At 45.4% G+C, this 16,052-nt stretch overlaps 1 protein-coding gene across 1 annotated transcript in view; it reads left to right on the top strand.

Annotated features, from left to right (window-relative positions):
• Window positions 1–473: 473 nt before the first annotated feature.
• PAPPA (pappalysin 1) overlaps window positions 474–16,052 on the top strand; it is a 178,841-nt gene continuing 163,262 nt past the window's right edge. The window contains exon 1 of the mRNA XM_005145618.3: window positions 474–870. Within this exon, the coding sequence (XP_005145675.2) occupies window positions 474–870 (397 nt within the window). The remainder of the gene's footprint in view (window positions 871–16,052) is intronic.

Genomic DNA, 16,052 nt, shown 5'->3' with positions numbered 1-16,052 from the left:
TGTTGGGGTTTTGGGGTTTTTTTAGTGTGTTTTTGTTTTTTTGGGTTTTTTTGGTTGTTTTTTTTTTTTTTTTTTTTTAAGAAGGAAGGGAAAAAAAATAAAGGGAAGAAAATCCAGCAGAGAAAAGAAGAGAGAGGAATTCCAGCTGTGGAGGAATAGAGGAGAAGAAGAGAGATAGAGGAGGAAGAAGAGAGGAATACATTTCAAGCAAGAAGGAGTTTTATTTTATTTGCATTTGTTCTAAGGGTAAAAAAAAAAAGGAAAAAAAATAATAAAAAAAATCTATAAGCAGGAAAAAGAAAGAAAGAAAGAAGAAAAAAAAAGAAAAAAAGAAAAGAAAAAGCAACTGAGAAGGGTTATAAAAAGAGCAAATACCAAGAAGGGTGAACAAGAGAAGAAAGTCAAGGCAAGGAGGAGCCCAAAGCTGGCAGATCGGGAGGATTTGCAGGGGAGAAGGGGGGGGAAGATTGGAAATGCAGCTCTGGAGTTTGCTGCTGCCTCTTGCGCTTCTCTGTACAGCCCTAGCGAGTGGACCCGAATGTGGGATGGACGAGCGCTCCCGCAGGGCGCGGAGGGACACCAGGCAGAGCCTCCCGCCCCACCACACTGCCCCGGGCACCTGTGCCACCAGGTTAGCCCGGGGCAGGCGCTCCCCGGCCGGGCTGGAGCCCGGGCATGGCCCCCGCAGGAGGCAACAGCGGGAGGTGAAGGACGCCGAGGAGTCCCTCACCCCGAGCAGGGCGCTCTATTTCAGTGGACAAGGTGATCAGCTGCGGTTGAAAGCAGATATTGAGCTGCCCCGAGATGCCTTCACTTTGCAAGTGTGGCTGAAAGCCGAAGGAGGACAGAGATCTCCGGCTGTCATTGCAGGTAGGGAGTTGGTCGTTCCTGTAGCTGCAGCATCCCTTGTAGGTTTGGGGAACCGGAGCAGCCAGCTGTAGGCGTGCATGTGTGTGTGTGCAGTGTGTGTGTTGTGTGCGTTTGGATGTGCCTCGGACACACACACAGGGATGGGAATGCCTGTGCGGACACGCTCGGCTGCGTTGGGTATCTGTGTCTTTGGTGGAACACTGGAGCTCTGCAAAGTGTCTGGAAGTCTGTGCTGGCAGGAAAAGTTATGTAAACTTTTGCATAGGGAAATGGCAGTATCCTGGGTTGTTCCTTTACTCTGTGTGTATGGAATAAGACGCGGATGGGTGAGAGCGCTCTTACGGTGGGTTTTTACCTGATTTTCACGTTGGAAAACTAAAACAGAGCATTTGAAAGTAGCTTGTGTTGTATGTATGGAAAGAAACGTGTGTGTCTGGTGTGTGGCTGCAGAGAAATGCATATCTAAGGTCCCTATATGATTTCCTTAGTTTTATTAGCTTTTTAGTGTACTTCCCTGTTGCCCTTTCGGAGGCAATGTTAGCGTGTGGTTTCCAGAAAGCTGTAAAGGAACTTTTGGCTATTGTGAAACCTACACTGAATGGAATGAGTTTATAAAGTTCCCAAGCCCTGGACACTGAGTGAGGGCTGGGACCAGCACTGCAGCGAGAGGATGTGTGGAGTGTTTTTGTCTCTCCTTAGAAATGGCAAGTGTAACACAAATGATTGTAAGGTCAAATAGCCCTATAAAATCATTTAGTACTCAAAGCAGCTACCAGCCTGGGCTGGCTGAGCTGAGCAATCATGAGGAATAGTGCACTTTTCTTATTTCAATTTTATGAGCCCATCATGACGTTGGGTCCTTCTCCACCCCCCCCCCCCCCCCCCCCCCCCCCCCGTCCTCTCTCCGCTTTAGTGATAAAGTGCAGCAAAGTTGTCCTGAAATTGGATACTTTTTGGGGGGTTACCAACCCTTATAAATGTCGCCACATCCATCTTTGCAGTGAAGGAAGTCATAGAAAATGGAAATGCCCTTAGAAGAAAGAAGTCAGAAAGAGAAAGGAAGGGGGGGGGGGAGGAAGACATGTTTTACAGTTCTTTTGGCAAGGAGATTCCCTGAGAGTACGAAGTTTCCATGTCCTAGGATGCCTTAAAGAGACAGGGAGGATTTCCCCTTTCCCTTTAACTGGAGTCACTTCCTACCAGAAGGCAGTGGATGCTTGTGCTGTGGTACTGGCTGTCCCATCCCTGTCCCATGCCACCCTCCTCCTGCCATCCCATCACCCTGTCCCTGTCCCACGCGACTGTCCTCTTGCTGGAAAGTTGCTTTGTCCTAAGGAAAACACAAACTGAGATGAACTCGGCAGCACGTTCCCTTTGCTTTCCCCAATCCCAGCTGCTGGGCTTACTGTGAAGAGGGGCACACAGGGTATGTGGGGCTGCTGGGGTGGGCAGGGGGTGCCCCGAATGGGCTGGTCCCTCTTGCCTTCAGTAGGACAGGCAGATGAGTGATTTCATAGGTGAAATAGCTTATCACTCGCTTTATTTCCCCTGGTTTTCTCATACTCCACTCTTCTGCTTCCCAGTCTTAAGCCCCAGGGCTTCAAGTGCTTCCCTTTCAAGTTAGGAAAGACAGAATTTGGGTTTACACAGATCTCATCAGTGGCGAGACACAGTCAGTGTAATTCTTAATGTGTTTAATCCAACACCTAAGACCCCACGTCTGCCTTCGGTGCGAGTATCTCTTAATTCACACAATAGGGAGCCTAGACAAACACACACACACACACAAAGATCATTTGTAGTAAAATACTTTAATTGGATGGGGAGGTTGGGTTGTTGCCTGTATAAAACACTTGACCCATTTTATGCATGGAAATAACATTCCACTGTGAAAAATGAAAAGAAATGCCCCAGTTTTGCACGGCGGAGCCTGCAGCTCAGCCCGGGAGGACTTTGGGATTCTATTTGATTTCCAAGCTGCCCCTGCCCCCCTCGCAGGCACTCTTGAAGAGCAGCCAGGTTTGGCTCTGTGTGTAAACACCTGGAAGTGCTCCAAGAGGAACTCGCTTGGAGTATCCTCCGCACACCACAGCCTCCCAGACCTGCAGCAAGCTTAGGGAGAGATTACGCTTCCCTCAATGAGGAAATCAAGGGTTCTGGCTGCCAAAACTCTTGGCTTTCTCATTTTCACTGTTTTGGGATGTGACAGGCTCTGGAGCCTTGTTCTGCTGTTGAAGTCGCATCTGTAGGACCTCACTGGAAGCAAGAGCCCTTCTGGGTGTTTGGCAGGGGATAGGGAATGGGTCAAATTTGCTGTCAGTGCCAGAAGTGATTTTCTCCCCAGTTTCCATCCCTGTTGCAGAGTGGGGAGCTAAAACTCTGCAGCCCTGAGGGACAGGGCAGAACTGACTTTAGGACACCCCTTTTTCAGAGTCCTCCTTGTACCTCCATCTGCTTTTTGCCCCCAGCCTTCTCCCTGTGTCAACTGCTCCCCTTCCACCCCCCTTCCTGGCACTGCAAGTTGTATAGGAGCCCCACGTGCTATAGGGGAAAGCCTGTTGTGTCTGTTCAAAATTTCCTGTAGGACCCAAGTTGTTATCAGCTCCTACGCCTGAGCCCTGATATAACGGAGCTCTTCTGCTAATCCAGGCTACAGGAGTTTCTGTCTGGAGCCAACTCTCCTTACGTCACCCTCTGCTGCAGTATTCAATTTGTTTTCATAAATGGCTAATTTTACAGCGCTGTTAAGTTGGTTCGTCATCGTGCCGGGCCATGCCCCGTCTCTGATGATAGGCAGCCCTCGGTGCCAGGCTCTGCCAATTTTCACGCCAGTTGGCAGCAATGTTATTGCTGCCCTGGTTGACTTCCCTGCTATCTGTTCTGGCATTTGTCAGGGAAAGCTGTTGGGAAACTGAAAGTCTGACCCATTGATCTGCGTTATGCAAAAGCTCGGCAGCGTGTTCGTGTCCACGCTGTGCTCCGCCGGTGCTGCTCTCCCAGCTCTGTGTGTATTCTCCTCCCTCCCCAGGCCACATAGTTCTTGGACAAACACTCCTTGGATGTGCGTACCTACCACCCAGCACAGTACATCCCTCTTGTAAACACACACATGTGCACATGGTATTAATCATGCGAGTTTGCTCGCTTTCCCCTCTGCAGAGCCTTTGAACGCGCCTGTGGTTGTGGAGGAAGGAGTTAAGGGCTGGACTGTGCCCCGTTAGGTAACACACACGCCGTGCAAAATAAGAGGCTTCAAAGCACCGTTGACCTTGCTTCTGTTGTAATCAAAGAGATTTCAGTTCTACTGGGGAAATGCAACTCCATCCTAAGAAACAGGATCCTCCCGAGTCCCTGTCAGTGTGTTTGCTGCTATACGGCTCAGGGGCGGGAGAGCTCATGTTTTCATAGGAATGAGATGTTGACTCTTTACTGGCTGGGAGCTGAGGAGCGGGATGAATGATCTGGAGTAAGAAGGCGTGTCTGCCCTGAAGAGTGAAAGCTGTTTGTGTTTTGGTTGGGCTTTTCTTTTCCCCCTTCTCATTTTCATTCTCCTCTGTCTCTCTGCTCCTGTGCCTGCCAACAGAGATGATGATCCCAAGTTAATAAAGCTTCATATGCAAGGGAGTGCCTGTGTTTTCCCAACTTCAGTCCTTGATGAACATAAAACTGCAGCAGAATCTAGAGGGAAAGAAAGACTAAAATCAGCACAGAGGAGCTCACTGAAAGCGTGTCAGGGTCTTAGAAACATCTGTGCCAGGTCCGATAACTGGGCAGTTATAAAGATACGTAATTGAAACTGTGTAAGTCTGTTCCCTCCACAGGGTATAAGAATATATGTTTGCTTTTGGGGGTTAATTTGGTTTCATTATGAAGTTTAGGAGTCTCATACTGATTTAATACATTTCAGGAGAAGCAGTGAGCTGGGTCCTGTCCCCAGAGCTGATCCTTGTAGCGAGTCTGTTGGGAACTTGAGGTTGTTTTCAGTAGAGAGTTTACTCTGAGTTTCACTGGCATTAAAATAACAGGTAGGTAAACGATGCAGCATTACTCAACTCCAACAGCCTGTTGGTTTTTATAGCCTGAATTTCCTCAGTTTGATCTGTAGTGAAGTATTAGAAAGAAGGACTAATAAGTAAGTCAATGTAAAGCTTGTATTTCTGTCATGTAAATAGTGCTGGCATTAGCAGGGTGATGGGCATGATGGGTGCAGTGGTTGGACCAAAGTGACAGGAACTTGGACACCTGCCCAGCTGTTCCTTCAGGGTGACAAGCCTCCAACACATCATGGCTGAAGGCTGCAGGTAGCGCTGTGGTTTTGGCTTCCTTGTAGACAGGGTCAAATGAGTGCCTACTTCAGGACTGTAGATCTGAATGAGGCTTGACTAATAGGCCACGATAAAAACATGGCATAGCTTGTCATTCACTGAGTATTTGCATTTGAAACAGCACATTTCCTGCAGGCTGCAGAAGCCAGGACAAGAGTCAGAAACTGGAAAAGAAAGAGAAATTTTTCTTTCCATAAGAGATCCAATTTTAACCACTCTCATTCTTCTGACACACAAGAGGCAGAACAGCACAGTTAGAAGAAAGTTGTGTTTGTTTTTCTTATAGCACTTACATGTAGACTGCTGTAATTATCAAGATGGTAATGAAAGAGGGAAATACGACTGTGTGCATGAAGAATGGCGCATTCAGATTCCTAAATGATGTATGGCTGTCTTCTGTAGGCACAGAGGTGTGTCCCAGGCTGAGCTTGCCTCTCCAAGCTTCATTTGGGCCTGATTTATTTCAAGCCAGCCTGTTTCAGTTAGAAAAACTCGTGCAAGGCATAAAGCAAGCTGAGGGGATGGTGCTTGGAAAGAGAGTGGGAGCAGGGCTGTCCCTAGGGATTCATGGAGATGTTTGGAGAAGCACGGAGCTGAGCTGTGGTAGTGAAGGCGTGAAGAAGCCCTTGGAGAGCCTTTGCATGCTACACCATTGCAGAAAGACTGACTTGGTCAGTGATGCAGGTACCTGAAAGTTAACACATCAGGTTGAAGCTGCTGTCTGGGTCTCCACATCACCTCCCACCTGGAGTGCTGTACGTGTCCAAGGGAATCCTGAGGCTGTGTTCATGCTGAGCAGAGGCAGAGGTCTCAACCATCAGCCCCAGCCACGTGCAGCTGTGCTTAAATCCCAAATCCTAGAGAGCACTGCAGCAGCTGGGAGGGAATCCTGACCCAGACCCTCCTGGCCCAAGGTAGGTGCCACTCACCTTTGTCATGAAGAACAGGATCCAGGAGTTTGCTGATGCTACTCCATTAGTTTAATACATTCATTAACCTTTGCCATGGGTGGCAGAGATCCTTGGCCAGGTACCTTGCACAGTGAAGCATGCCCAGGTCACTGGGGCATGCCAGTGGGTGGAGAAATGCTTTCTTTGGAGCTTGGGTCTGGCTCCATCAGGACATAAAAGAGATGCAGCCTCAGTGTCTGCCTGAGCAGCTTTAATACAAAAGTGCAGCAGGACCAATGGGATTTAGGGGCTCTCAAGACCCCGGGAGTAAGTGAGGGCCTTGGATTGTCATTGCTTGTGCTGGCCTGAGCCAGAAAAAAGAGCCAGAATATATTGGCTTTTTACAAAAAGGCATATTGAAAAAAACAAAAATAAGCCCTTTGGTGGCTGGGGTCAGCTGAAATGTTCCCATGTAATAGTTTTGCTTCCCATTTTAGCTGTTGTTTTTTTCTCAGCTTCTCTTTTCCTTTCCCTGATAGAAATTATAGGAGCAGAAGCAGAGAAGGGACCACCTGGGTTGCCAAATTCAGTCCCCTGCAGTGTCAGGGATATAACAGCAGATAATTAGTCCAAACATTCACAGAATATCCACTTTGTAGGTTGTGATATAGCACAGGCCACAGAAAATTTCCTGGTGCTCTATTATAAACCAAAGGTCTTTAGCTAAGACTAAGAGTCACCACTATAATGTAAGACAGGAAGAGAGAAGGGCAGATTGACAACATCTTAAGTACCTCAAATCCAAAGCATTGGCTTACAAAAGTGTTAAGTATGGGAAAGAAAAACATTTGCTGGTAGAAGATATCGTCTTTCTTATTTTCAGAAAGTGCAAAAAGAATCAGGTGTTTTGACAGTTATGAAACCTGCATTGGAATTGGAAGTTAGAATATTTCCCAGAGATAGTCTGTTTGGATTAATTCCCCTTTTTGCTGAGAAAAATATTGTATCAAACATTTCCCACCCTTCTCTGCCTGGGTGGCAGCTCCTACATCCCGACACAGTAAGAACAAACACATTCACTTCATTATGTTTTTACTTCTTAAAATCTTGTATTCCAGGCTCTTCTGAAAATGCATCAGAAAAGTCATGTTTGATCAAAACCCTTTACAGTTTTCCCTCAACTACATCAGCAGGTTTAATATCGTCTTTTTCATCTTTAACCTCCTCTGTCAATACTACCAAACGTTTCCTCTAATACCATCTTTACATGATCAGGGTAGATTACACTTTCTATTTCAAATATGCGAAGTATCTTTTCTACTTCCTAGGTTCTGGGCATGTGCTTCATGTGATGTTCTGGACACAGAGTAATTGCCTGTGCTGTCCTTTTTGGGTGTTTATTTTCCCCAAAAATGAGACTTCTAAAAATGAAGGTTTTCCTTCTTTCTGACCATATCCTTTCATTGCTCTGTGGGCATTGCACCCCCCTTGGGGTAGCTGATTCATAGAATCCCAGACTGGTTTGTGTTGGAAGGGACCTCAAAGCTCATCCAGTTCCAATCCCTGTCACAAGCAGAGACACCTTTGACTAGACCAGGTTCATCTGGTGTGATTCTTAGTTCCATTGCAGTTTTCTGTGGAGAAGAAATGCTTGATTGTTGTTCTGCTAATTTCTGCTCGTCCCTACCTTTCCCTTCATTTTCTCCGGTGTGAGCATGCATGCACAAACACTCACAATTTCCAAAGCACCTTTGATTTTTTCCCAGATCAATAGAGCATTTAAACTCCACTGATCAAGGAAGAGCAGCTTGTTTATTTCCCCACATATCCTGACACAAGTGGCAGATCTTGTAAACTGCTTTGATTTGATGTTAGTGCCTATTATAAAGTTTACTCTCCCCAAAGCCATCCATGAAGTCAAAGTACTTTTACTCTGAACAGGAGCAGAGCAGAACTCAAAAAGATGTATTTAAAAGAGTTCAGGAGTGAATTTCTATAATATTTATGACATTATCCCAGAATTTTGCTTTCTCCTTCCCTTGTGCATAGTGACCACAGCAGTTCACTTAACTGAGCACTGTTCAGCACCCATGAGGTTGTCAGCACCGAGTGAGAATGCAGTATGTATCATAGAGTTGTGAACAAATATAGATTCAAGTCAGGTTATCCCTTGGTGAGCATGAGGCTGGATTAATGATGTTAGATTTCTGCAGGCAGCATGGATTTGATCCTAAACCTGTTCAAGAGCATGATAAAATACCATTGACCTTGGCTAACTCTGGCTCAAGCTCTGATTTCAGTCTTCTGCATCCCTCCCCTGCAGCCTGGACCCTTCCATGGTCCTTGCTTTACCATCCTTTATTTTGCTGTGCTTTCTTGCTTTGGAGACAAGAGATATAAAAATGCAAAGCCTTACTTAACATCAGAGGAATTGGCCAGGGGAAGGGGCCATGTTTGGTTTGGTTGGTTTTGCTGTACTCCAAACCCCACTCTGGCCTCTGTGTCTTTCAACCTTTCTCTTCTTTTTTTTTTCTCCATTTTCTATTTTTTCAGTGTCAAAAAGAACACTTATTCAAAACACACTGACTGCGTTTCTGTTTTGCTGGGTGATGTAAGTGTGGAACTTTCCTGTCCAATCTCTCCACCCTCTCTTATCATCATCATAGTCTCAGTTCTTTCTCTACTATCTGGTGTCCTTGATTCCCCCGTCTTTCCCTTCTTCCTGCTCCACACAGTTGCTGGCTCCCTCCTCCCTAACAAGCATGTGCTGTGGATAACCCCGTGCTCTCTGCAGTTCTCATCTTCTTTCACCATGGGAAGGTGGTTATCCCCTGCTGGCAGACCAAGGGTGGCCACCAGGTTGGTGGCTTCAGCCAACTGGTGTTGGAAGTGCTGTGGGAACAGAGGGTAAGCAGGCTGCGTGTTTGTGTGCTTAGTTAGGCATATGTTCGTGCATATTTTCCAGGAATTATTGATACTGTTCTGTTTAATATCCATCCTAGTGGTACACAAACAAGGAGCAAGCGGTTGTTCTCACAAAGAGGGAGTGAGGGTGAAGTGAAACTGAGAAGCATCTGGAACTGGCCTGGTGAAGCAGCATCTAAGCGATATGATACCAGCTCATGAAAGCAAAACAATTGCTGTGTTAGAGAAGAAAACCACTCTGTTCTTTGCTGATCACCTCCTGGGGTCTGGTAGGCTTTCCTTGACTCTTCCTTCTGACTCTTTTATCCCTTCTCTTTCCTCCCTTCCGCTGTGTTTTTCCTCCTTTTCCTTATGTAATTTATTGTCTCTCTGTTTGCTTTAAATCACTTTCCCATATGGGTTTCTCTCTTCTGACCCATCTTCCCCTTCCTCATCTGATTCCCAGGAGTCTTGTGTCGTCATGGAATTGGGAGAAGAGCAGCAGCCCTGTTCCCGACACCGAACATCAACTGCAGGCTCTTTTCCTCCCTCGTTTTCTTCCTTGCCTGTTCTCTGCTGTTAGTGTTGGAAGCACATTCACAAAGATCATCCATTGGATTAAGGAAACAGATCTTATCACCATTATTTTGTTTGTTTTATTTAAGACAGGGAAAATAAATGGCAAAAAAAAAGCCTTCCCTGTTACCCCTATTACTTAATTTTCAACATACGGGTTTTGCTCCTGTACTAATGTATCCTAGTGTTGTTATTTTCCTTTCTCTTTGCAGCAAGACAGTGGTTTTGTCATCCCGATAACTGACTCAAAACATCCTCCTGATGGTGGTGATAAGTTTCTCAGGGGTGAGAGAACATTGCCCTTAAAACCAAGGAAACTGAGGAACAGAGGGATGCTCTGGTCTGACCAAGAGGTGTGCTGCTGACAAGAGCTAGGAACAGAGCCCAGCAGGGTTGGCCTTTTGTTAAACCTTTGTTGGGTTTTTCAGGATCAACGGCAGTTATTCCCTAGCCTAACTAGTTCTCCATGTGAAGCCAACACACCCTAATTCCTTTAGGATGTTTCCTTGTGATGGCTCTTCACTGAGTAATGGCTGTACTGGGCTAATGGTGGTGATGAAGTCTTTGAGCTGGTGCTGCACTGCTGACAGAACTGGCAACACAGGGAATGGGAAAGGAAGGCAGCTGGCATTTGTGACATGAGCTCTGTGGAGATGGCAGAAAATCAGATGGTCTGGAATTAATATCTCTGAACCAGACATGCTGGTGATGTCTGAATCAGCATGAGTTATTGTATTTCTCAAATGGAAAAGCGTATGCTGCCCATGATGGGAGAGAAAAGCAAATATCAGCAAAGCCCCTTAGTTCAGAGGACTCTTATTTAAATTAGAATACTTTGATATTCTTTATACATCTGTGCATTGATTAATATATTGACTTGCTGAAACACTTTGTAAAATACGTAAATGCATGTCTTCCCGGGAAATGCTGAAAAATCCGCCTCTGGACATAACAGCTTACCAATGGAAGGCAAAAGCAACTCACAGTTGAGGAACCTGCTCTAGTGGGAGGTGTCCCTGCCCATGGCAGGGGGTTGGAACAGGGTGAGTTTGAAGACCTCACACTTTATGGTTTAGTGTGAGGTGTCCCTGCCCATGGCAGGGGGGGTTGGAACTAGATGATCTTGAGGTCCTTTCCAATCCTAACTATTCTATGATTCTATGATTCTATGATCCCTTCCAACCCAAACCGTTCTACAGCAGTTAAATACAGATCAAGCGAGAGGTTGCAGAAGGGGCTTTGCATGCAGTGTGTTAGTGCCCCAGACTGTTTTGGGGAGGGATCATCACCTAGTGCACACCTTCATGGCTAAATGACCCATATTTCTGTTGAGAGCATCACCAGTGAGGCTGTACATCGTACAATCAGCACAATTTTGTTCTGAATTCAGCAGCATCTGTGCTTGTAAAGTCTGAGGTGCTAAGGTTGAAATCTGGAGCTTGTATCACTACTGTCTTACATTGCATCTGTCTGTGGATAAACAGAGCAGCCTCTCTGAGGTCAAAACAGCACCCTTCACCAGTGATAATTTAATGGGAATTATTTTCAGCATGAACTAGACAAGAATTGGAAGCCTGCAGTGCTGTAGCTCATGAATGGAGATGTTCAGGGAGAAAAGGAGTGCTGGGAGAAAAAGCAAATGTTAACTAAATTCATTACGCACATGATTTTGAAACATGTACTTGGCAGAGAGAAGGGTGAGCGGTACAAGCCAGATACTGCTGTTAAACACACCAATGTAAACCTAGAGTAACTCCTTTGGAGAGGAAATCGGGGGGGCTGCTCCAGACCAATGAACATGTAGATTCTGGGGCAGAGACAGGGTGCGTGCAATGGGGAAAGTGAACAAGCTGAGAAGTGGATGTCATGGAGAATAACCTCCAACCACTATCACCGCTGTTGATGGTTTCATTTGGGTGTGTAATGGTTACGGTGATGCAGCGGGAAACATTTGTACAATGTGGGGCTGTTTCTAGTGTTTGGAGCATTTGCTGTATATACCTATCATAATCCCTTCAGGCTGTGAAATTAGACGATAGACCAGTTGTACAGCGAGACCTTTGTGTTTTCCAGCAACAAACACCCTCTGAACTCTGCCCTCCAGTCTTGCGGCCCTAAACTCCTTCACCCCCTCCCATACTGTCCCATCTCCAGCAATAATTTCCCCTCCTCTGTTTATAAACAAACACCCTCAGAGGAAGGTCACAGGAAGAACAGTTAGTTAATGAAAATGAACCATGCACGCAGGTTCAGGCTGCGGGTTGGAGCCAGCGGGGTTGCTGGATGTTTCCTGCTCTGCATCTGCTTGTAGGAGTTTCTTTGCTGAGATGTTTGCCTGTCTGTCTCACTGTGCCTCTTTCTCTTCCCTTCATCACAGAAAACGTGAAGAAAAAGGGAGTAACATTATAGTGTGAATAGAACGTGGACAGTATTCAGGAACCCTGAGCAGGAGGCTGGCGTCAGTGAACTTGTAGAAGTTTTTCTTGATAAACCTACAGATTTTGTCTTTTTCTCTAAAGCTTGAAATCCTGGCTCCTGGCAAAACTCTTGCTCATGGGTTATGCAAAGGCTGTAAAAGGACTAAAATAGCCCAAAGGGTAATTTTCCTACTATAGCCTGAGAACAAGGGTGGTAAGTCTTGGGTTCATCACTCCCGCAGAACCATCAGCTTAAGGAAGTGGGAGAGAGTAGGACCCAAGGAAATAGGTACAATGATGTGACTTGTGTAGTCACCACGAACTCTGGAACAAAAGATGGATAGGTGTGGTAATGATGCTGGGAAACATGGAATGCTTTAACTTTCTCCATAGGTCCCCCAGACCGTTTACAGCACAGGGGGAATTCAAGAAAAACTCAATTTTTCTGTGATGCTTCTGGGTTATACCCTTAATACCACACCTTGGTGGTCGCAGGTATGAGTTTAAGGAATTATGTGGGGTTTTCCTTCCAGGAGACACTGGGATCCTCTAAAAAGCCTTTCTGGCAACTCAAAATGTGTGGAGAAATCACCAGATAAAGAAAAGCTCAGGGGGCAGCACTGGGCAGGGCTGTGGCTTCTCACTTGTGCAGAGGTGTGGTATTGATGCATTGCTCATGTCACCATCCCAGGCTCCCCCTTTTCTACTGGGAATGTCTTTAGAAACTGAGATTACAGGAGTTTTAACAGATAAAATAGATGTGAAAGTTGTGGTCCCACTTGTTAGTCCTAAGAACCTTGAAGTTTTAGATGTATTCCGAGAGGTCTCCAGTCCTGGCAGAATGGCCATACCTTAAAATGTGACAGCTTCAAATAGTCTTATCTGTTGCTTTTTGTTGAAAGAGCAGTTTCTCTTATTGTACAAATATTTTCTGTCAAGTCTTATCTGTAAGACTATACCAGTGTGGTCTCTCCACCTCCCACCCCAAGGAGGGGGAAGACAATCAGGAATGAGCGTTTCGTAGCGCAGCATGGACAAAGTTTATCAATTGCTGCACAATTCCTTTGCCTGTGAACAGATTGAATAAAGAAGGGGGATGGGGGTGGTAGAAATGATCCTGATTTATACAGGCGAGCTTCCTCCAAGAATTCCAGGATTAACTATCAACAGTTTCTCCTAGGAGGAGGTTCATTCTTGCCCTTTGAAGAGCTCTGAATTAATGAAGAGCAGAGGATCTTCTGCTCTGTGCTGGGAAAGGCTGGAATTCCCCAAAGCCCTCTTGCTTGAGATGGTTTAATCAAACAGACTGTTTACATAGTGTGTCTCACCAGAGGCTATGCTCAAGCAGTGGTGGGCTTCAGCTATATGCTGTAATACCAGGAGTTTAGTTTAGTTTAGTTTAGTTTAGTTTGTTTTAAACATCAACATACAGCCAGTTTGACTTGGAAATAGCTGTATCCAAACACCTGCAGGCTCCATGGAGCAGGCCAGAGAGGGAAGTAACAGCAGCTGCATCCCACAGAGGCAGAATGATACCGTGAAGGGTCTGTGTTTCTTCTCCAATGGTTTCTGCAGGGTTCAGATTTAGCAGCAGAGGTGGGCTTGGGAGCACTTGCACTCATGGGGGAAGACACCTTGCAGTGGTGGAAGGCTGAGCACTGGACCAAACTCTTTCTTCCGCCTCAAGTGCTGATGGAGAGGCAGAGAAGCAAGGGCCCTTCTGCCCCATTCATATGTTCTGTCTCATACTGAGAAGGCCAAACTGTTTTGGTGGAAAGTTTCTGTGCTTTGGTAACTTAAGAAGGCACTAAATAAAATGGGAGCTATGTATTTAGTAAGAGAGAGGGAGAAGGAAGCGAGCTTAGGATAGTTCTTTCTACCATCACCCATCTCTCCCTTTCCCTCCCTCAGGATGAATGTTTCTTGTACCTATACCAAGAAACTCAACGCTTTATTGAACATCTGTATGTCTGAAACTGGCCATAAACCTTGAGTCAGGATCTAAACTTGCTCAGATAATTTATTCTTTCTTTTAAATACTTTGGTATCTTCTGGAAGTGATGTATTTCCGCTCCCCATGCACAGGATCTTCTGTGCATCATTGAGGAGTATGCACGTAAGTAGGCAATGTGGCCAACATTCTTCCCAACCCAAGCAATCCACCCAGCTGTTCAGCAGGGATGTTATTTATTGGGAACTGTCAATGTGTTCAACACATGGTGTCCTCTGCACTGACGAACTCCCAGCCTGGCTTTTATGGGGTTTGCCTGACACTTGTCAAACACTGGTGATAGGGCAAGCTTGACGAGGCACACTTTTGATTGTGAAAGTTATTATGGAAGGGCACTGCAACAAGATGTTCTGTGACGAAAAGAGAGACAGAGACTAGTTGGCAGACAAGAAAACAGCCAGTTGCAAAGGGTAGAGGTTTCTTTTTGGCTGGTGGTTTTGGGAAGAGAACAGAGATTTCCTTCAGCGATAAATGAGATGCTTTAGGAGAAAGAAAGAGTGTTTGTTTCAGCAGGGATGAAACTGCTGTGTGAGAGAAGCAGGCTCCCTCTTCTGTGAATCCAGGCTGCTGACTCTGTGACGGTGGTTGGAGGTGCACAGGTTGCTCTGGGGTTTTAGCTGTCACTTTTGTAATTGCTCTTATGTGCTTCAGCACTGTCCTTTCTGCCTGTGAATGTGGGACAACGGTTCTCAGTATTATTGATGTTGCATCTCAGCAACCTCAGAGAGATGTTGTTTGTAAGGATAAGGTGATACCACCAGTGCAGCCCTTTACTCATGCGTGATGCTGTAAATGGCAAATGCCACCCTGTTGTGGAAGAGGAAATCCTCAGCCAAGAGGCCCCATTACTCAGGGTCCTGCTGGGTCCCTGCAGTGTTGTGCTGCTGTACAGAGAAGGCTGAGCTTGTGGAATGCCAAAGAGACAAAAAGACATGAAAATAGGCATATCTTGCCAATCTCCTACTTATCTATTTGTCCCATCTTTTTTCTCTTGACTTGTGTAAGCTCGTATTCATGAGCATCACAGGTATTTATTTTCCCCTACTGAAAAACAGCACTGTTGCCTGAACAGTGCGACTCTGGCCACATTCCCTCCTATTTGGCACAATGTAAACTTGGCTCTTTACAAGTTAATATTTTCTGTCAACAACCTGCAAGAAAATATAAAAATCCGTGCTGATAAAATTTGCAGATGTTGCAGAGTTGAGGGAGTGGTAAACAATGACCAAAACAGGACTCTCAGTTGGGTGGTTTCAGAAACTGAGAACATGCAAACAGTATGCATTAGAATAAAGCCAAATGTGAAGTCATCTATATAGGAAGAGGGATGGCAGGTCCTACATAAAGGATGGATGGTGGGGAAAGGGTCTTTCACCTAGAAGCTAAACAAGTAGGAGTAGGAGTAACAGCCTGTTGGAATAGATAAAGAGTGCAAATGGGAGCTGCCAGTGTGATGCTGTGGCCAAAGGTTTGGAGTTATCGTTGGCTATGTAAACAGGGAAGCATTGAATGGGATAGGGGAGGTTGTGTTATCCCTGTTGCTGACACTGCTGCTGCAGTACTTTGTACAGCTCCGGTATCCACAGTTTAAGAAGATTGTTGGATAAAAGAGGATTTAGACAGAATAATTAACAATGACAATAATTACGTGATTAGCAGCAAGTCTTAAAGTATTTGATTCCAGAAGATTAAGAAATGACATGATCATCGTGATCTTTAAGCATATGTTTTGGGGAATATTAATCTGATAATTGGAGGTTAGAAATCTAATAATAGAGGATAAGAGTAAATGCAATGTATGTACATGGAGACTAAGCAACTTCAAACAGAGAAAATGCTGTATTTTAGCACTGGGAGTAGTCAATCACTGAAAATCCTTTCTGAGTAGAATGGTGGAGTAAGTCACCATAACTTTCAAAGTAAAGTTCAGTGGTTTTCCAAATCACAAGGTGTTTAATAGGAGTTAATTCAGTCGTCACTCGTATTGTGTCTGTGTGCTTCTAACGTCAGAGTAGTGTGGGTTTTTCAGCTATTACTGCAAAAACGTATTTGAAGCCAA

This window comes from Melopsittacus undulatus, chromosome 11 (genome assembly GCF_012275295.1).
Source record: "Melopsittacus undulatus isolate bMelUnd1 chromosome 11, bMelUnd1.mat.Z, whole genome shotgun sequence".
NCBI lineage: Eukaryota > Metazoa > Chordata > Aves > Psittaciformes > Psittaculidae > Melopsittacus > Melopsittacus undulatus.
This window is presented reverse-complemented; position numbering and strand designations above follow the sequence as displayed.